This window comes from Cydia pomonella, chromosome 21 (assembly GCF_033807575.1).
Source record: "Cydia pomonella isolate Wapato2018A chromosome 21, ilCydPomo1, whole genome shotgun sequence".
Classification (NCBI taxonomy): domain Eukaryota; kingdom Metazoa; phylum Arthropoda; class Insecta; order Lepidoptera; family Tortricidae; genus Cydia; species Cydia pomonella.
The window spans coordinates 8,734,897-8,756,576 of NC_084723.1; the positions used below are offsets into that span (position 1 = coordinate 8,734,897).

The following is a 21,680-nucleotide window of genomic DNA, read 5'->3' on the forward strand; positions in this document are numbered from 1 at the left end:
TCATATGGATAGATACATCAATGGAATAGGATAATTTTTATACCGGAAATCATTTCCTAATACAAAATCGGTAATTAATACTCAGTAATTTACGTCATCGGTGTGCTTGCCTGCCCGTCACGTGCACAGGTCTTCGCAAATAAAATCGGCTACGCAAGCCACAAGCGAGGACACGAACGTATACAACAACGGAGCTGAAACAGTCGCCGTGGTCGAAAACGGCCTGGAAAGTATACCTATACACGCATACAAGTAAATCTACGTACAAGTTGCGGGCAGAAGCTAGAAACATATAAACTGGTAACAAAATGTTTCCAATCGCATATAAAATATCATAATTAGCACATTACAAAATCATATCCTTGCAAAAAAGATATAATGATCGAAACGATAACTCCAATACATGCCCATTATCTTACATCGATATAATATCTTATCAGATAAGTTCGGTAAATACAACTCAGCTGTGTAACACAATGCATTCATTGCTGGCTGCATGCAACACTCGCGTTGCACTTATCAGGTGTTTAAGTTCTGCGATTAGTGATTGTAATCGCAGTTGATTGATAATCATTCGGTTAATGTATGGAACTAAGCCTAGATAAGTTACGAGTGTGTAGCTGAAGATTTTATGAGTAATGTGAGTATATTTGTTATATTTGAGTGGGGTTTCAGTTGAGCATTGTTTAATTTGTCCCAGTAGCACAAACAAGCATAGGAACTTTGCTAAAAAACGGAAGCAAAACGACGTTGAACTCACAACGCGCAAAATCAGTTACTTAAGTTTCTCACGCTAATCGTGCATGATCAAAATTTCATACTAATCATACCTACTTGTGGGACGAATACAGCTAAGAAAAATAAATTGGTGTAATTTTCTGTCTTGTCATGTTGACAAACTAAGCTACCTAAAGATAAATTCTGAAAGTGTTTTATAGTACCTAACTGTTAGGTACCTAACAGTATACATAACAGTGTAGGTGACCCTGCCTATTGAAGCCGATGGTCCTGGGTTAGCATCCCGGTAAGGGCATTTATTTGTGTGATGAGCTCATAAATTTGTTCATGAGTCAGGGGTGTTTTCTATATATTTAAGTATTTGTATATTATATGTATATATAGCTCTGGAAAACCTTGGAGGAGGCCTATACCCTATAGAGGGGTTCTCGTACACCCTTTTTATTGTTAATTTATCAGATGTGTATTATTTTTATTTTTTTGTGTTCGAGAAATTAAAGGCTTTTTTATTTATTATTTATTTATTTATGTATATATATCGCCGTAGCATCCATTTTGACTTCTTCATATTCATTCGTGTCTATTAAGTACCTAGTTGCATTGATGTTTAGCTTAGGTCATTCAGCATTCATTCGAGATCTTCAAGTATGTATATACCTATGAGCCATTACTTGCCTGTATGCCTGTCAATTAAGACATTTTATTCATTCATTTAAAGGTTGAATGGCTTTATAGGCGTAATAGACCAAGCGAAGGGAAGTTCTCCGATTCAGCTTAGGCAAAAATACTTTCGCATATCTGTGTGGATATGGATATCCTCCTATACAATTGAATTAGGTGTATAGAAAATTTCGCCGATTCCGTGTTTAGAAATCTTTTAAAATGGCGAGGTCATGGGGAATTTTGAGGTCTAGTAGGTAGATACTCACGTTATTGCTGAACGTGCCTACTATGATTATTTCTGTAGATACATACATAACAGAAGCAATCAATTATAATGTAAACGTCGCTGAATATTAATTAACCTAGAAAAATATCAAATAATGAGTAGGTACAATTTAATCTTGATACCTACGTCATGAAGTCTGCCTACAGGTAAAACTTAGGCAGGTGTTTAGCTACATTAAGGCATAACATAAATTCTGAACTCCGAATCAGTGGGGTGCAAAAGAACAAGCACACAAAAGACAATTACCAGCCAACGTAAGGCAACAACTCAAAACTTGAATTAAATTACGTTTGCCAATCTTTGCCGTTTAAAATGCAACTTCCTCATCAGTTTTTGAACAATCAAGCGAGTCTTTTACTAGCTGGTGTGGTAGAAAATAAATCTTCTGTTTTTAACCATAAAAAAATAGGGATTAAAAAGATTACATAGGTTAAAATCGGGATAAACTCTGATTACTGTTAACTTTTAACTTTAACTTTTTAACGTTACTGATAACTGTTAACGGAAAACTAAAAATTTCCATCCGAGGGCGAAATTTTATATCGCGGCTTTGGGATACCAACCTAACTGAGGAAGTTTATCAATCTCCTAAGTTCTGATCCAGATAAATTGATATTGCATGATTCTTTCCCACTTATTTGCAGACCATGTGCTACAACTAAAACAATGGACAAGTTGATGTCCTTCTTCCAGTCAGAGAAGCGGCGGACCAGCAAAAAAGAAGAGGACATAGAGGAACGAGATGTATCGGTGGTCGAGGATAGGAGGAAATGGTCCATTTCCCGGTCAGGCCGCATGAAACAGGCCAATAAGAAGAGGCATAGCGTCGCTAAAGACCTTTATGGAGAGGTAAGACCTTTGGAATTCATCGACATTGTAATATAAACAACAACGCGCCTTCGAGGCTGTTACAGACCATATAAGCCAGGGGTGGCCAACAGGTCCATCGTGGCAAGGCAAAAAATATAAATACGTAGACCAGTTTCATTTAAGGTTTCAAGAAGTATGTAATTCGTAGATCGCACAGGGTTTCGTTAGTAAACAGGAGATCTTGGGTCTAATCAAGTTGGCCACCCCTGATATAAGCAGTTTTAGGTAGGGATACAAACTTCCCTCATGGCTGTGTAAGCCAATGTAGTGAGCTAGTGTACCCGTGGGGAACAGCTATCGCGTTGATGACGCTTTACTCGTTTACTTCGCATTGATAGCCTATTCCAGGGGTCATCAAATGGCGGACCGCGCTCCAAATATTTTTTTTTTGCTTATAATAAAGTAAAAAAGTAGAAAAGGACCGCGATGGCTATTTTATATTCTATTATAAGTTGTACCGCATTGAAGGTATTGAATGAACTAGTAATGTGTAGTGTGTGTACTACGCCTCACCAACACACGCATAGCCTTAACATATATAAGTGTGTTATACGTGTAGTACGTGTACGTGGCTGAGTCGCCATGTGACGTACCTAAAGACAAACAACTAGGTTCGAGTATATATAAACGTATGTACGTAATGGCTTAAATAAAACGTACTATGCACTTTAATATGTTAAGGCTATGCGTGTGTGTGGGTGAGGCGTAGGACAGACACTACACATGTGATTTATTTACCAACGAAAGGTTTAAAATGTCATTGTAAATTTTCAGACCTGCGCTCCGATCGAAAAACCAAAAACACTGGAGTACCACGTAAACACTCCCGTCAAACCTTTGGAAAATGCATCCATCAAACCTGACGAGAGTCCTAGCGAACTAAAGTCGCCAGAGGAGGAGATCGAGAGCGCCTTCGAAATATTGGATAAGGTGGATAAAAGTGATAAGTTGGATGCCTCCTAGACTCGGACCAAGATAATTTTGCAGACTTTGCAATTGCAATATGTGGAAATGTCGCTATAATGATGTTTATTGTGACATTGTCACACTTTGTCACGTCAAAGCCAGTGCAGAGTTAGCTTCGACAGAATCTAGCACGATCTGTGTGATAAGTTAAAAAAAATTGCCATATTGGTATGGTACGACCAATGGCGTTAGATATATTACGGACGTACACCTAAAGCGTACAATAACTTACAGTTATTTTTTTGTTAGTCAATATTGAACCATATTACCGAGCAAGACAGACTAGAAAAAACATCAAACCAAAGCACTATGTACGATATCATATTGATATAATTATATTGTCAAATGACATCGTTAATCCAGTAGGTAATCAAAACGAGATGCAATTTTGATCGGTTAGCATGACTTGCGTTCTGGCGCACTTCTCCATATCTGTCGCGAATTTAAGTACCTATCGAGTCGTGCGCGAGAACGCAAGTTATGGTAGCCGGTCTGTACTCAGTTAGGTCATAAGTTCTGTCACAAAGTTTTTGACTGATAAAATGTAATACAAAACTTTTAATAAAAAAAGTTAACCATGATTTGAAAGTATGTATAATACTGATCAAAACGTAATATAATTAGTTAAATTTTGATCGCGTCTTTATTTACTACTTGTTTACTTTGGGATTGTCGTTAGTCGCGAATACGCGGCTGGATCGTGGAAAATTCTACTTTACAAAAGGAGTAAAAATCAGTGTTACATTAATAAAATAGATACAAATGTATGTGTGGGTGTAGGTACTTGTATGAGTCTACTTCATAAGAACGTTATTTTATCACCAACATTTAGTTCTCCGACAAGTCTGTACTTCAGCCAATACAAGAGACATATATATATATATATAGATAGGGATATTTGAAGACAAATTTTGGGTACTTTTCAGTGATACTCTAATTTTTAACTGCCATTCAACGAGTAGGTTTGGTAAAACAAGTACAGTTGCAATTTCGGCAATAAATAGGGATCAAATTCACCTTGAACAGGTCGCGTATTTTTTTATAACATTATTCCGAATATTACATGGAAGTATGCAAAACAGAGATAGCAACTTACGTTAAATTATATGAATGACTTACAATTCAGCGTTAAATAAGCTTTCAACCCATAAACATAAATAATAAGGGATCTGTACCTATATTTCTTTATCATGCAAAACCATTGTGACAGAACTTATGAACTGACTGGCTACCAATTCACCCGGACCCGGGACATCGGATTTTTCTAATGGTCACAGAATCGTAGTGCACTGTCCATTTTAAAGTGGCCATGCAATTTTGCGGCTGGGTGTACCTACGGGCCTTAGATAAGTTTGAGAGTATTCTTAAAGTGTCATTTTATTATGAGAATTGAACCTGTACTTTTACAAAAGTCTAGGATCCACAAAGTAAGCTAAACAAATGGTTTGTAAGGGTAAACTAGTAGGTAATGATTTACTACTGTACAACTTTATAATAATACTTGGCTACGATTTATCAATTTTGAATAGATTAGATAAAATATTAGATATTTCGTATAATTAGTTCAAAAAGGCGTGTAGGTAATAGCAAAGAGAATTTGAAATAGAGGTGTATTGTTTGTAGAAGAACACTTTGTAGCGACGTAAATTTACTGCCATCTTTCGACATATAATTAAAACTTTTAGAACGCCATTTGACTTTGATCCTTATTCTATCACAGATATGTGTTCAATTTGTTAAATATCAAAAAGTAGCGCCATCTTACCGGGCACTACCTAAAGGTTATGGCGCCATCGCTCGAAACGATGCTGCTATACCTTTGGCCTTTGATCTATTAAATGGCGCCACTTTTGGATATTTAACAAATTGAACACATATCAGTGAAAGAATAAGGATCAAAGTCAAATGGTCTTCTAAAAGTTTTAATTATGTGTCGAAAGATGGCAGTAAATTTACGTGGCTACAAAGTTTTCTTTGATAATACACCTCTATTTCAAATACTCTTTGGTAATAGGTAATAGTAGTATTAGTTACTTTTATATAATATTGATTAATTAACGTTCCTTAAGCTCATTTACATTATCATACCTAACTAATATACAATATTGGTTGTACGATATTTTAATTTTGATCGAAATTCTGGTTTTAAGTTAAAATCTCTCAAGTTGTTGTCAAAAATGTAATTTTTGACACACGTTTATTTTTACCGATAATTAATTCTCAACCGACTTTAAAAAAGGAGGTTTTACATAGTAATGTATAGGTATACTTATATATTTTTGTGCTAATCATAAGGCCAAGTTAATAAAGTGGAAATTATTACGTTACATAGGTAATTGATTTTAATTTGTATTATAGGTGAAAAATGTATTGTCATGTAATTCACCACAATAAAATTAACAATTTTCTTTGATATTGTCCAAGATAAAACAAGTTTTGCATGTAATACGAATAGATTAAACAGTATTTTTACGAGTAAAAGGTGCATTTCCGATAATATTTCGGCAAAGATATGCAATCTTAATAATTTTATAAACATTGCCTAATTGTATATGTTGCCGCTGCTTTTGAAAGCGATATGCTATCTGTGTTTTTCGGCGGCACTATCTTATATTTTAACAATCTAGATTTCGGTGCTACTTAGCTACGCTAATTATACCAAACAAATTAATATAATTATTTTTTGACCAAATTTCAGTTCTAGATATTCATTTTTTAATGTTGGAGTACGGTAAGAATCGATATTTAACAGTTATGAATTAATCCTTAATGTGTATGAAGCTGTCTTAGCTTTAACTGATTACCTTAGCTTCATATATAATATATACACGGTGTTACACGAGGAACCCGAAAGATTTTAATAGTGTATTCCTGATCACATTTAAATTCTAAATTGTCATATAAACTTTCTGGAATTGGCCTAGTTTCAGAGTTAATAGGTAAGTACCAATAAAAAAACATCTTATTGTTACTTAGTGCAAAACATTGATAGATGTCAAAAAGTGACAAGTAATACTTTGCAAAAACTAGGTTTTATGAAAAATAAAAGTAAAAATTAAATTTAAGTGCCAGTTTTACTAATAACATTTACATACAAAAAAATATATTGGCGGAATTTACTTAAACTCATGTAACATTTTTTCCTTCTTTTGGCGTTAGAAATGCGTGGTTAAAATCTTTCGAGTTCCTCAGGTTACACAACACTTATTTATATTTAAGTGACAATTTATAATTGTCAAATAAATATAAATTCTTACGTAGTGCCAACTATATTGGCATCTACCAAAAAGAGATGTAAATGGCGCTATACGGCATCATTATTGTTGTAAGATTGTCCAACACAAACTTTTGACAACCAAAGTTACATCTTGTTGCATCACAGTTGCATCTTCGCCTAGAGCTGTCATACTCGAACAAACTTTTTTTTTAAATCCATGTAGAAATACATCTCTTCTACAATTCATCAAAGAGTTGTCTTTGCTTATATTAACTCTAAGTGTAAGGCCTGAGTGGACGCTCGAGTTGGGCGTGCAGCGGGGCGGGGCGTACGGCGTGCGTGTTAAACAAATGCAAACGTATAGGAGCGGCCGCACTGCACGCTGCTCACAGCACTTGTGAGCCCGACGCCACGCTGCACGCCCCGCCTAACGCTCCGCTCCGAGCGTCCAGTCAGGCCTTACACTAAGGCGATGCATCCTACCACAATGGAAGGATAATGTGCAGTAGGTAACTTTGACCAAACGTAGTCTAAGCGTCGGTACCATGCCTGATTTGTTTATCTGCATACAAAATATATACATAAATAAAGTATTTTTTGTGTGACGATCAACACTAAAAATGTTACAGAACTTAAAGGCAAGGCACCTATAAGACATTTTACCTGTCAAAATAGGATAAGTCTTCTGAGCCAACCATACAATTCTGTGATTCGGTCTATCAAATAAAATTAACTGATTGTGGAGAGGTTTTATTTAGCATTATCATCATAAATTATTTACTTCTAATAGAAAAACAAATGATTTGACTACAACTATACCTTGAGCTTCTTCTTTTTAGGTTTAATGGGCGGCCCGCCGATCTTGAATACGGTACTGCAGAAATAGAAATAGACATTAGTACATTACTATAGAGGCCGGGAAACGAAGAGTTGCAGTTCAAGTAGATCGGATCGTTTCTTGCCGAAATTTTTATAGTGCTTTTCTCAAACTTGCAATGAAAAAAAAAAATTAGTTATTTATTTTATTCGTAGGTTTACATCGCTAAAACATATTAGGAATCTACTACTATTTGATGGTTGAATGCCAAGACATCGTGTCACTATATGATGTTTAAAAACAAAAGAAGGTAGGTTTACAGGCCTAGGTGTGTACGGCTGTATGAAATTCCTTTACATATCATCTTCAGTCATCGCACCGGATACGTAGTATTTCCGGACCTAATTTGAAGTAAGTCATGTCAACATTACATTGCAAGTTTGAGTTTTTTTTTTATCGCAGCTTGAAAAAAGCTGATATTCATAAGTTTTGATATTATAAAAGATAATTCGATTTATAGATTTATAAGGCAGAGGGAATATATATTCCACAACATAAATTTGATTTTTACTTCAAAATGATAGGTTCCAATTTTGCGTAATTTCTGCTTCATGTGTTAATAGAAAAGTTAGAGTTAGACCAAGCTAAGTTGGCAGCGATTTTGATAGCATAGACTGTGCAAGTGCCTATTTTAAATATCAAACTCAACTGTTTGATCTAACTCAGAGTAAAAAAACACTGAAATTGTTATAAAATAAGTATAACACAATTTTAGGGCTTGTATGTATCTCGCAACGAATACTTACTGGCAAGTTGTGCAGATTGGGCTGAATTTGCAGAACACTGAAAATAAAAAATTTTTTTGAAATAACTATCTATGTTTAGAAAACTTTTGAGTTAATATCAATCCCACCAAAAACATTTTCATGTAAAATGTTGCCAAGACCTGGCTCGCACTGTCGCAAAGTTATCAGATGTCATTTAAAGCCAAGTTTCTAACTTATATTAGTAAATATGTGGCTTGGTCGTTTCGTTACATGACTATTGTAGGAAACTATAACCAAAGATAATTTGAAATAGAGGTGTATTGTAAAAAAAACTTTGTAGCGACGTAAATTTACTGTCATCTTTCGATACATAATTAAAACTTTTAGAACGCCATTTGACTTTGATCCTTATTCTTTCACTGATATGTGTTTAATTTGTTAAATATCAAAAAGTGATTACTGTGCCCCCAGATTTTGATCTAGAAACATTGTGCCTGCTTTAGAGCCCTATTTTATAATTACAAATTTAGATACCTTGACGAGGATGATGAAAGTAGAGATGAAACTTTATAATTTTGTGATTTATGCCACAAAAAAAGATCGATGGTTGTCTAGTGGTGAGCTGTGCGGAGGCTTCTTTTGAATCGGCCATTATTAGGAGTAAAAACTGTTGTAGAAATTAGGAAATTAGGTATTTTGTAAAAATAGAGTTAAAAGAGATGTTTATGACATGAGTGTTTTATTCGAAGTAGAGGTAACTAAGCAAATCAAAAATATATCAAAAAATAGAACTAGAAAACTAAATATTTGTCAGCACAAAAGAGGTTACAAACTACAACAGCCGCCCTTAATCGAAGTTGTGCCTGACAAACACAAATGAAACAAAGAAAAAACTTAAGTTTCTAATCCTAAGTTAAGTATACACCGTTTATGTACTATAGGTCCTAGTGGCTTCGTAAGTACATCGGCAGGCATATCACTACTTTTGATATACTCTAATTTAACAACGTTATTTGACACCTTTTCCCTAATAAAGTGAAACCTGATATCTATATGCTTCGTCCTGTTGTGGTGTACAGGATTTCGAACGAGGTTGATGGCACTCTGACTGTCAGAAGCTAAGTTAACTATATGCAATTTACCTGTTATCTCATAGATAAACCGACGTAAGTAGCATGCTTCCTTCGTGGCAGACGCTAGTGCCATGTATTCCGATTCGGCTGATGATAAGGCCACTGTAGGCTGCTTCTTGGACTCCCAGGATACTGGACCTCCACTTAACTTGAAGGTGTATCCGGTGTACGACCTTCTGTCAATCGGACAATTTGCCCAGTCCGCATCACAAAAACCTTTTAAAGGTTCTCCACTCTTCCTGTAAACCAAGGAATAGTCTAAAGTACCCTTCAGGTACTGCAGAACCCTTTTGGCAGCATTCCAGTGTTCCTTAGTAAAACACGTATTAAACTGACTTAAATAGCTTGTAGAGTAAGCGATGTCGGGTCGTGAGTTTACCGTCAGATACATGAGACACCCTAATAAGTTCTGATACGGATAAGACTCACCTACTTGACCATCAGTTCTTCTTTCCATATTCTTTTTAACTAAAGGAGTATCCACAGTCTTACAATCCTTCATGTTAAACTTTTCCAATATTGAGAGAATATAATTTCGCTGGTTTACTTTAATACACTCGGAATTACATTCGATTTGCAATCCTAAATAACATTTTAATATTCCGAGATCTTTTAGTGAAAAATATTTCAACAAATCGTTTTTGACAGTGCCAAACGTTAAATCTGATTGAAAGAATACTATAATGTCATCGACAAAGATACCCAATATCACGAGTTCCTTACCAAAAAGTTTCGTATATACGCAAGGCTCGGAAGGAGTTCCTATAAAACCTATTTTTAAAAGCGTTTCGTTTAACTTTTTGTTCCATGCTCGCGGTGCCTGTTTAAGGCCGTAAAGGGATTTCTTCAGCAAACAAACCTTGTTTTCTTTGCCTTTTTCGATGAAACCCAGAGGTTGCTCCATAAAAACTTCTTCTTCTAAATCTCCGTTTAGGAACGCGGTATCAACGTCTATGTGCTTCATTCTTAATCCCACCTCTGCAGCTATGGCAAATAAAGTGCGGAGGGAAGAATGGCGAATCACTGGTGCAAACGTCTCATCGTAGTCTACTCCCTCGACTTGATGAAAACCTTTTACGACGAGTCTCGCTTTATACTTCGTTATATTACCGTACGCGTCCTTTTTAATCTTGTAAACCCATTTACATGGTATGACCTTTTTATTAGGCTTATCGACTAGGTCCCATGTGTGGAGTTTTTTCAGTGAATTATACTCATCAGCCATAGCATGTTTCCACTTATCTGCATCATCGGCATGAGTAGCTTCATAATATGTCGTAGGTTCGCTAGAATCAACCGTCGACACATTGTAAGTTAGGAAATCTGGTGGTTTCCTATCTCTTGAGGGGTATCTCGGCTCAGGGAGAGATTCCACTTCTACAGTTGCTGTCTCTTCATCCGCACTAGGTAGCCTTGGTTCACTGAAGGGCTCTCGCTCTTCTGTAGATACTAAATCTTCGGCACTTTCTAGATTTATCGGCGAAGGTGATGGCGCCGCGTCGTTACTTTCATCACAGTCATAAAATTGACAATCTTGACAGTTGTCAGACTCGGTCTCTCTTTTATCTTCAAAAGATAAAATAGAGTCTGACTGTACCTCAGATTTCGGTGACCTCTGTTTTAGCTCTGTAAAACAATTCTCAAAAAAAAGTTGCATCTCTGGACATAAACATTTTTCGTGGGTTAGCAGGATGCCTAAATACGTAAGTACCTGGATTTTTTGAATAGCCGACGAAAATCACTTCCTGTGCCTTGACATCTAATTTCCTTCTGTGAGATGAGGGTATATGGACAAGTGCTCTACATCCGAACACCTTCAGGTGACTAAGATCACTTCTACGACCATACCACCTGTCATAAGGAATTTGTCCACCTAAAGCTCGATGAGGAGACCTATTCTTCAGGTACACTGCAACTTGGAATGCGTCTTCCCAGAATGCTTTCGACAGTGAGCTTTCAGCAAGCAACGTCCGCGCCTTCTCTGTAACTGAACGATGTGTGCGTTCCGCGACTCCAACCTGTTGAGGACTGTAAGGCGTTGTCGTTTGATGGTCAATACCTTTTGAAGCAAGGTAATCAACAAACTCCTTATTAACGAACTCCTTACCTCCGTCAGTCCTAACCGATTTTATTTTCCGATCTAGTTGATTTTCAACAAAAGTTTGAAATAAACCAAATTTATTTTTGACCTCTGTTTTGGAAGAAATAAAATAAGCAAACACCTTTCGCGTATAATCGTCTACTATCGTAAGCATATACCTATTGCCTTGAAAAGAGGTCGTAGACACTGGTCCCATGAGATCCATATGGATCAGCTCTAAGGGGGAAGTAGCCCTATTAAACGCTACCTTCTTGAAAGGTTTCCTCGCTTGTTTACCTTCCACACAAGCGATGCAACTATTTTTATCTACTACTGAATATTTTACGCCTACCTCGTGATTCTTCAGTTGGTTCATGCCTATGCGACACAAATGTCCTAGCCTCTTATGCCAAAGTTGATAATTATCCTGACAGTCAGAGTGCACATCCTTTGTCATATAATTATCTGCCACATTCTCGGGAACATTGACAGTACCGTCTAAAACGTACAGTCCACCACAGGGCGAGGCATGAGCAACAGATTCACCTGTAAAACGAAAATTATCAGATTTATAAAAGTTACATCCATTAATATCAAAAACACATACAAAACCCTTCTCAACCGTTTTATGTACAGACAACAAATTAGCTTTTAAATCTGGTACAAAATCAACATCATTAATCTTGTTGACCACGTTCTCGGGTGTGTTTATTGAAATATTTCCAATTCCGCAGCACTTAATTTGTTCGCCATTTGCGACAGTAACGGTACCTTGATTCTGTATCGTAAAATTCTGAAACCAATCTCGTCTAGAAGTCATGTGTCTAGTACAGCCCGAGTCTACATAAAAAATGTCCTTGCTTGAGCTGCCAGAAGTATTAAGTGCTGTAAGTGTCATATTATTATTAGTTACCGCATTGGTCTTTTCCTTCTTGCTTCTCATTGGACAGTCTGGTCGTTTATGTCCAGGCATCTTGCACTCGTAACAAATAATATCCTTCTTCTTTAACTTCGGCTTCTTTTTCGCATGAAAAACGGATTCTGATGGCATAGCCGCATCTTTAGACATTTCATTTAGCAGTTTTGTCTTAACTAAGTCTGTAGTCACGTCGACATTACAGTTTTCTAAAGCCATAATGAGAGGTTCGTATTTTGGAGTGAGACCTCCCAAAAGTATTGCAGCAATAGACTTATCCTCTAAGACTACATCTATATCCGCCAGATCCTGTGCGGTTGACATAACTGCGTTAATGTACAGTTCCATATTCGAAAAGTCCGACAGACTCAACCTGTACATTTTTCGCTCTAAAGCTAGCCTTCGTCCCATTCCCTTATCCTCAAAAGCTTTCTGCAAAGATGTCCATGCTTCGGCTGCAGTTTTTGCACATCTTACATGAATAATTGCCGCACCATCTACTGTCAAACATATCTTTGCTAGTGCTTTCGAATCTTTTCGTACCTTTGTAGGGGCAGGGGTCGTGTCTCCTTCTGGGTAGCCACCGATTGTCTCCCACAGATCCTCGTGCAATAGGTAATTGCGCATCTTGAATTTCCATACAGGATATCCATCTTTGCTCCTTAAGCAAAAAAATGGAATAGATGCGCTCGAAGGGGAATTTCTAACACTCGCAGTATCTCCCGTTTCATGTGACATTTTTACTATTTGTATTTTTTCTTTAAATCACACTAACACTACAACTCAATATTTTACGTAATACACTTTAAACTCAACTTTCCATTATTAATTATAGCATTCGTGCTGATAACGTGTTGTAGAAATTAGGAAATTAGGTATTTTGTAAAAATAGAGTTAAAAGAGATGTTTATGACATGAGTGTTTTATTCGAAGTAGAGGTAACTAAGCAAATCAAAAATATATCAAAAAATAGAACTAGAAAACTAAATATTTGTCAGCACAAAAGAGGTTACAAACTACAACAAAAACCACACCATACCACACACTGACACATTTGCCAGAATCGAAGCGACTTAAAAGGAGTGTACAGGTTTTTTAAAGGGTCGGCAACGCGCATGTAATACCTCTGGAGTTGCAGGATAGGCTACCGTGACTGCTTACCATCAGTCGGGACGTATGCTTGTTTGCCACCGACGTGGTATAAAAAAAACTTACCGCTGAGGCATAACGAGCACACGTAGCCTATGGAGACGGGCTCGCGGTGGCAGAAGCAGGCGGCGCGGTAGTCCACGCGGCCGCCGCCCGGCAGCACGAGGGCTCTGCGCTCGCATGCTTCAGGGAGGAACACCCACTGTAAGTGTTCATAAGGGTCATATAGGCTGACAAACTGATTTGTCAGCAAATAAGATCCAAAGAAACTATATTCATCCCTTTCTTTTGGGTGCTAGTGCTAGCGTAAGATAAATACTGTATGATTATCTTTATGTTTGTAATGAGACAGTCGCTGGCCGAACTATAAGATGAAGGAAAATAAAAGTTAAATATATTAAAACGGGCCACTCACCTATTTTAAGTTGAAAATTGCTTGATATATATACCGAGGAGCATCATCGGGAGCAAGCATCGGCGCAACGACGCAGACTACGGGCCTCGGCGACTGATGGCTCCACCGGATCGGATCGGATGGGATTAGGTATGACACGCAATTTTAGACTTACGTGTAAAATACTTAAGTGACCCGTTTTAATATTTAATGTCTGTCTTACGAAAGTTTTGTTATTAAAATAAAAAGTGCATCTTCTGTAAACAGAAAAGACAAATTAGAATATAAATCTGTGTAATAAAAAGAATGTCCCTGTCAATATTAACTCAAGATAGGCAATAATTCATTTCTTCAATCTTCAAAGAGACAAAAAACACGATAAATGTAACAGTTTTGAATGATTCACGGTTAGTATCACTATACTTAAATCGACCGGGATATGGACCGTGATTAGCTTTTGTATTGTTTTCTCCAAATTTCAACTGGATTAAATATCAATCTGATCCAGTTGAAATATGGAGAACTTCCGTAATTTCGATAACAATGCAATAATACGCGAACACGGAGCTGATCTGATGATGCAGTCAGAAGGTAGCCAAAGGAACGGAAGACCACAAACATATCAAGTTTAGGCTCATTAGAAAGTTCTCGAGAAGCACTTGAGAATTACAGTCAGGGACAATGTTTGTGTCACAATTTTTTTTAGTGTAACTTGTTATCTTACCAGTAGATACTGCAGCAGTCCTTCCAGCGAAGGCACTTTAAGATAAAGACCTCCGGTGATATCACAGCCTTGTTGTAGGAGACTCAGATGCTTGTCCAGGGAACACACGTCGATCAGCACTTGCTGCTTCTGAAAAATAAATAAATTGTGCCAAAAAAGTCGCAATACAGCTAGGGAAAATTAAAATATTCAAAATCAAAATATTTCGTCGTAACGTACGTAAAAGCTTCTTTTGGAGATGTTCATGGTATTTTGGTAAGCAGTTAAACTGTTGACTATGTTTGATAGTTTCTTCGTTGTTACATATTTAGGGCGTGCAGTCCCGGGACCGGTTCCTAGTTTTTCATTTCCCGGTACCGGGTCGGAGCCGGTACCGGGATTCCCGGTTCTCCCGGTTCTTTATGCTGAGCTGAATTATTTTTATATATTTTGTTTGACATCATTTAACTGTGAATCTTGCAACTAACTTTAATAATAATGAAAAGGAATCGTAGGAATAATTAAGATCTTTTTATAGAATAAAAAACAGTTTTAGGAATAATACACTTAAATCAGTCTTTATAGTTACTTTAATCAGTCTTAATTGATTAATCAGTTAACAGTGTCATTGATCATAACCGTAATGTTATGAATCATGTGTAGTAAGTAATACTTACAAACACCATAATATTTTAAACATTATTATCATGTTCACAATATCATAATTATCATAATATTGTAATTAATAAAAAAAAAATTGTGCAAAGTTATACAAATTTTAATATCTCAACCTGACTATTTATGTAAGATGTCGTCGAATTTACTTGACGTAACGCTAATCATTATTTTAATTTTAAATGTGAAGTTAAATAATATAAATCAGTCTAATTATAATAGTTCAATATTTTTTCTATTTCAAATGTGATTAACTTAAGATAATTGTAACATTGCAGTAATATAATAATTAACACGCTTAAAACAAATACAGTTCTTTTTTTAACAAAAACATAATCACCTCACAAATAAATAATTTAACATAAAGAACTTATCAAATACCTAATCTAATCATTGGCTTAAGAACGGATGGAACTGGAGATCAATAACAATTAGACACAAGAATGTGATTTATAATTTTATACATAAACATTGTAGTTTAAGTCTTGTGTATATAACATTTATTAAACTCTGAGTAAAAAGTAATCAATATTACGGAAACTTAAACGTAACATTAACAAATTATAATCAGGTATTTCAGGTCATTATCTAACATTTGAATCTTACAAAAAAATATACTTTTGCAAAATTACACCTACAAGTTTAAAATCAAAATCTGACTAGTTATGTAAATATGTCGAATTTGTTTGACGAAACGCTAATGATTACTTCAATTAAATGTCAACTTAAGATGGTATGTATAAATCAGTCTAACTAAATCTAGTACTTAGTCCAATACTTTTATTTGCATCTCTTTTCTTGATATATATGTCTGAAGAAAACTAATGGCGTCTATGGTACGGTCACCTAGAGATGTTCGCAATCGATTGCATATATATGCGACGCTGCCGAACTTGCCGGTGCGTTAATTTTACTGATAATATAAATGTTTATTTGATGTTATGACGGGAACCGGGACAACCGGGACTCGGTGCTCAGTACCGGTTCTTTGGATTCCAAATAAATCCCGGGATTTCCCGGGAAATCGAGAACCGGTATTTCCCGGGAGGACGCCCTATACATATTGCAAGTATTTGATCTATCTGATGACACTGAGATAACACTTTTTAAGGGTTTCATTTTATTATCCTATAAAACACTTGGAACAGACTCCCAGAAGATGTGGTTTCAGCACCAAATGTGAACCAGTTTAAAAATAAATTAGACAAGCACATTATATCTACTACTCGTTCATGATAACTATCTTTATGAATATTGGATACAGGTCATATCAGTTGTCAAACTGCCTGCCTGCTTATTAAATAATAATAATAATAAAAGCTGCACTACACACATGCCAGATTTCGTGCTTTCTTCCGAATGGAACAATAAAGCTGTAACTATTTACCTGAGCAGTAAAGAACACGTTCATGTAGTTAATATATTGTGCCGCGGTGTCCGAGCTGCCGGTTACGATGAGAATGCGGCTGCTCATTCGCACTCCGGGCGCCAATTGTCTACGGATCTGAAAGACAAGTAAAAATATTGACTGTACATCATGAATTCATCATTATATAATTACTAAAGGTTGTTCAAACGTAATACATCGGCCCTCAAACGCACGCTCCGATGATACGCTGAATGCTGACGCCGAACAATTCAATTACAATAAATACATGGCGCTCGGCTTCATCATCGACACACTCATGCGTGTCTTCCGTTGTGCTTTGGTGAGTCTTATAAACTCTAAAAGGTGGCTATTTAAGTCATACATTCTCTTTCCTAAATATGGCTCTAATGCCTTTAATGAATGGCACCCTGTACACATGCTGATTCACACCTCTGTATTTGTACTGTACACATCTTAATCAGCACATGACTTCTTTCAGGCTTTTCTCCTTTCCTTTACTTCATTCTTTCTGGCTGAAGGTGAAGTGTCTATGGTCTCCATCTGATTAAAGTCAGACCAAGCTAACTTGGCAGCGATTTTGATTTTCTATTAAATTATAATTAAAATAATACTTGTAGTCTGTGCTATTAAAATCGCTGACGAGTTAACTTTTTCTAACTCTACAATCATGTTTAAAGATCAAACTTACCCTTCCGATATAGCAGAGGGCCATAGCTAAGGCTCCGGCAAGCAGAGATTCTCCAGGCTTCTCTTCTTGCGGTTGGCTCTTTATTAAGTTTACTAGTCTGGAAAATCACGAGACAAAACACAAATGCATCTTTGTTGTACCAGTTGCATCAATCACACTTAATAGACTGATCAACGTCACTCAGAATTGAACTATGAAACTTCCCATAAAATACAATTTAGTGAATGTTTTAATGGTGATAGAGGGCTTGGTCCAACCCACCCATAATGATGTGGGCCTATAATACAGCAGATAGAAACTTGATGTGGCTTTTCAAAACACAAATAATAGTACAATGCCTACATTCATCATCATCATCTCAGCCATAAGACGTCCACTGCTGAACATAGGCCTCCCCCTTGGACCTCCACATGTACCGGTTGGAAGCGACCCACATCCAGCGTCTTCCGGAGACCTTAATAAGGTTGTCTGTCCATCTTGTGGTCGTCCTATGCTGCGCTTGCCTACATTATTAACTTGTAATACAGAGTAAACATTTATTTTCAAAGTTGAAAGGATTTATCCCTTTTAGAACCCAGGCATTTATAGAAGTATGTTTTTGTCTTCTTCTATGTATGTTTTATAAACAAAACAATATACAACTCTATATACTAATATCATATGATAGCACTGAGCATTGAAAGGTTAAACAATGTGTTATAACATTAGTTCTGTTTCTCTTTTTTTTTGTTTTTGGGCAATCAATATGCTATACTCAAATTAATAAAATGGTAGGATGACGATACCTGGATTTGATGGTCTTCTCAACTAGAGTAAATAATTCATACTGTCCATCGATCTGCCGCACATCCAGAGGTTTCCCAGGGGATGGATACAAATATTCACTGAAAAGAAAAGAAAATGAGATTTTACAATGAGCCTAATTCAACATTGGTATTGCACAATTAGCTACAAAGTGGTCAAGGTATTTATGTATATAGTTTTAATTGAACACAACTTTATTATTACAGTGTGTTCAGGTAATTTTGATCAACCCCCTCAACTGCAGTTACTTCTGCTACATGTAGAATAAATCTAGTATAGAAATGAATAATTATACACAAACTGTACAAATTTTCACTGTTGTGAAATGTTAGATTACATATATAATTAAGGATAACCTTAGTTAAGATAATCTCCAAGTATATAGATTGTAACTGAGTTCTGACTGTACTTCTAACATTGAAATGAAATAAACAGTTTTTTTAGGTATTCCTTTGTTGAAAACTTAGGCAAGTAGCCCCTTTATACCCTGAGGCCCATGGCATATTGTCAACTCACCCATCCCTATACTTACATCACTCCAAAATGTGGATCTGAAAACTATAGTTTCAAGCACTCAGGATTCATTATCAATAAACCATCAGTAAGATTTAGGCTGCTTGTATACATCCATTGTTTTCACCAGATATTTGTCTGTTTGGTGACCATGTCTTATTTTCTTGGGTGAAGCTGTCGGCAGCCACATACAAAACTGGACATAGTCACATAACACTGTCAGTTGTCCAGTGAAAACAACAGACATATACTAACAGCCTTGAGCTAGTTTGCCAAGCTTGAGTTAGTATGAAAAGCTAAGAGGTAAAAATAAGTTTTGTAGTCTTAAGAAATACTATTTACATAATGTACCTTAGTTATTAAATAACTTTTACCTTTTGTGGAAATGGCATCCAATAACTGCCAATTGATTCTTTGACTTCTGCATTAAATGTGAGTTAGCGAACGCAATGACTGCATCTAGGCAATTCGTGAGCACTTTAGGGTCATCAATAATATACCGCTGGTTCGGATTCGTGTCCACCACAATCACAAGCAGGCTGCAATCGGACGGACCTAACAACAGACAACAGAAATTATTACTTTTTATATGAAAAAATCTCTAGCTAATATTTGTTCTATAAAATTGTCATCGAATACTTAGGAAAAAGAAATTATGTATTGATAAAACGGTTTTAATTTTGAAAACATTAAAAGAAATAATTTTATAGGTTAGAATTTCCTGGTTTCAAGATTAATCGCTTTAATCGAAAAGAGTGTCAATTAATAAAAAGTAATTTCTTACTATCGTCATCAGCCATGATTGCAATAAGAAAACACTGGTATAGTATATTATAATTAATTAATGTTTTGGCTTCGTTTAGTCACAACAAAACTCGCACAACAAGCGGTAATCATTGACTTTGACATCTGTCACTCATCATCCGTCAAGTGTCAACACTCGAATCTTATATTGCCATATAAAAAAAATATTTTCGGATACATTATTTATTCTTATTCATCATTTAAAAATACCTAATAATAATAATAACATGCGATAAGTAAAAAAACAAGAATATATAAGCTGTGTATAATATATACTGCTGGTTGTGTTATTTACAATTTTCTGCTATGACATTCTGGCAGTTTAACATCAAAAACATGGCTATATGCCATTAAAACTAATTATGAAAGATTGATTTTTTTTTAATGTTTATATGGTTTACGTACAACCAGTTCTAGTTTACATCATGTTTAAAGAGGTAGGATTATAAAATCCTGTTAAAATACTAAATAAAAACCTTTTAAAATCAATATTGCAATATAATTTTAATAGGCGTATTAGGAAAGCTAAGGTTTACACATGTAATTAATCATGTCTTCTTAGGTGGCTAGCGTAAAAGAAACGGTCGGTAGGCTGTCAGGATCGGAGCCCCAGTGGAGTTTGTGACTTGTGCACCCTAGACTTTCTCATAGCACTTGATAGCCTCAGCCTTACATGCAAGTTCGCCACGCCGCCGAGATTCCCCGGGCCTCCGGTAGGCCTCGCTAGGAGCTTGGATAGTTGCAGACGTGTAACCGAGTATGTCTTCACTTTTCTTTTGGTAGGTGACTCCTAAGGCCGTCATCATAGTCCTAGCGTTGTCCCGGCATTTTGTTCAATCTCACTCGAGGACCCTGGGGTTCACTCGGCAACCTAATCCCAAGAATTGAAACAGCAATAGGTTTTACAAAAGCGACTGTCATCTGTGGCTAGCCCTTAATTTGGGGATGTTTGTCCTTTAACCTTTTTTTTTTTTTTTTTACCAGTACCATTAGGCATTAGGTCAAGTTAAGGAGGCTTGATTGAATACAAATACAAATACAAATGTTTATTTCTTAGAATATGGTACAAAGATGGTCAATTCATAATAAGCGCGTCATATTCTGCCTCTATCGGCGTAGAAATATTATAAATTAGGTTGCTATACTTATATAAAATTATTGCTAACATGCATAACTATATATTATAATATTTACAGATCCAGTATTTATAACTCTTATAATTACCTACCTAAGTATTGGCACAATACAATAGTAGTTCAGGCAGGTTTCAGTTACAATACAGCTTATGCAGAAATTTAACTTATATTACAACATTAAAATAATAAGTTTATTAATAATTAAGGAACTCATTAATGGAATAAAAACACTTTTCAAGTAACCAATTAAACATTTTTTTCTGACAGTTATTTATATCTAGTGATTTTATGTCATTTGGAATCTTATTATGAACTCACTACCTTGACTTTTCTGTGCCAAAATAAGCCCTAGGGCTGGGGATAGGGGTACTAGTCGATTTTCTTCACGATGTTTCTGAGATTACGATCGACGAGGATGTTCGGTAGGATAATATTATGAACGTCTGCACGGGCCTATGTTTACTTTTAAGAAGTTTAGAGTTTAACTGACTGTAAAGTGTAAGTAACTGGTGTAAGTAAATTTTTTTGTCACCGCATTTTTGAGCCATCCTGTATTTTCTTAGTAATTTGACATTAATGATGGCATGACCACACTTTAAGATAAGACAAGATAATATTTTAATATTGAATAAAATATTTATTATTGAATACAGAATAGCATAAAAAATATTAATTTGTTATAAATAAAAAGGTATCAAACTTTGGCTTTGACTCTATCAGACTCTACTTACCAATAAGTATATGACCATACTTTGTTTCTAAAATAATTAAAATGGCTATTTTAATTAATTATGTATAAAACAGAATTATAATTACCCACGAACACGAAAACGATTCAGATGTTTTTTTTAACAATCGATGTAAAATTTACTTTTATCATGAACATAGATTAGTATATGTATATTATTTCATGAATGTCACGAAATTTATCAAAGAAATATTATGTAAGGCGACTAGAAATATGTGATCAT

General features: G+C 35.8%; 2 protein-coding genes across 2 annotated transcripts; one reads left to right on the forward strand and one right to left on the reverse strand.

Moving 5' to 3' along the window:
* The first annotated feature begins 479 nt into the window (after window positions 1-479).
* LOC133529834 (der GTPase-activating protein YihI-like) lies at window positions 480-7,484 on the forward strand. Its single transcript, XM_061867644.1, has 3 exons — window positions 480-640; window positions 2,332-2,536; window positions 3,332-7,484. The coding sequence occupies exons 2-3, from the start codon at window positions 2,354-2,356 to the stop codon at window positions 3,518-3,520; spliced, it is 372 nt and encodes a 123-aa protein (XP_061723628.1). The 5' UTR covers window positions 480-640; window positions 2,332-2,353; the 3' UTR covers window positions 3,521-7,484.
* LOC133529833 (general transcription factor IIH subunit 3) lies at window positions 7,478-19,689 on the reverse strand. The gene is made up of 9 exons (XM_061867643.1): window positions 19,554-19,689; window positions 19,144-19,324; window positions 18,238-18,336; window positions 17,453-17,549; window positions 16,762-16,878; window positions 14,721-14,849; window positions 13,669-13,804; window positions 8,364-8,400; window positions 7,478-7,614 (listed from the first exon to the last, which is right to left on the reverse strand). The coding sequence occupies exons 1-9, from the start codon at window positions 19,567-19,569 to the stop codon at window positions 7,554-7,556; spliced, it is 873 nt and encodes a 290-aa protein (XP_061723627.1). The 5' UTR covers window positions 19,570-19,689; the 3' UTR covers window positions 7,478-7,553.
* Window positions 19,690-21,680: the final 1,991 nt, after the last annotated feature.

Bases quoted from the DNA above. Each gene is read 5' to 3' on its own strand.
- LOC133529833 (XM_061867643.1), bottom strand. The intron at 17,550-18,237 runs GTATCGTCATCC...GTGATTTTCCAG, and splicing joins GAGAAGACCATCAAATCCAG to ACTAGTAAACTTAATAAAGA. The intron at 13,805-14,720 runs GTAAGATAACAA...GAACACTTACAG, and splicing joins GACTGCTGCAGTATCTACTG to TGGGTGTTCCTCCCTGAAGC.
- LOC133529834 (XM_061867644.1), top strand. From the start codon at position 2,354: ATGGACAAGTTGATGTCCTTCTTCCAGTCAGAGAAGCGGCGGACCAGC. The intron at 2,537-3,331 runs GTAAGACCTTTG...GTAAATTTTCAG, and splicing joins CTAAAGACCTTTATGGAGAG to ACCTGCGCTCCGATCGAAAA.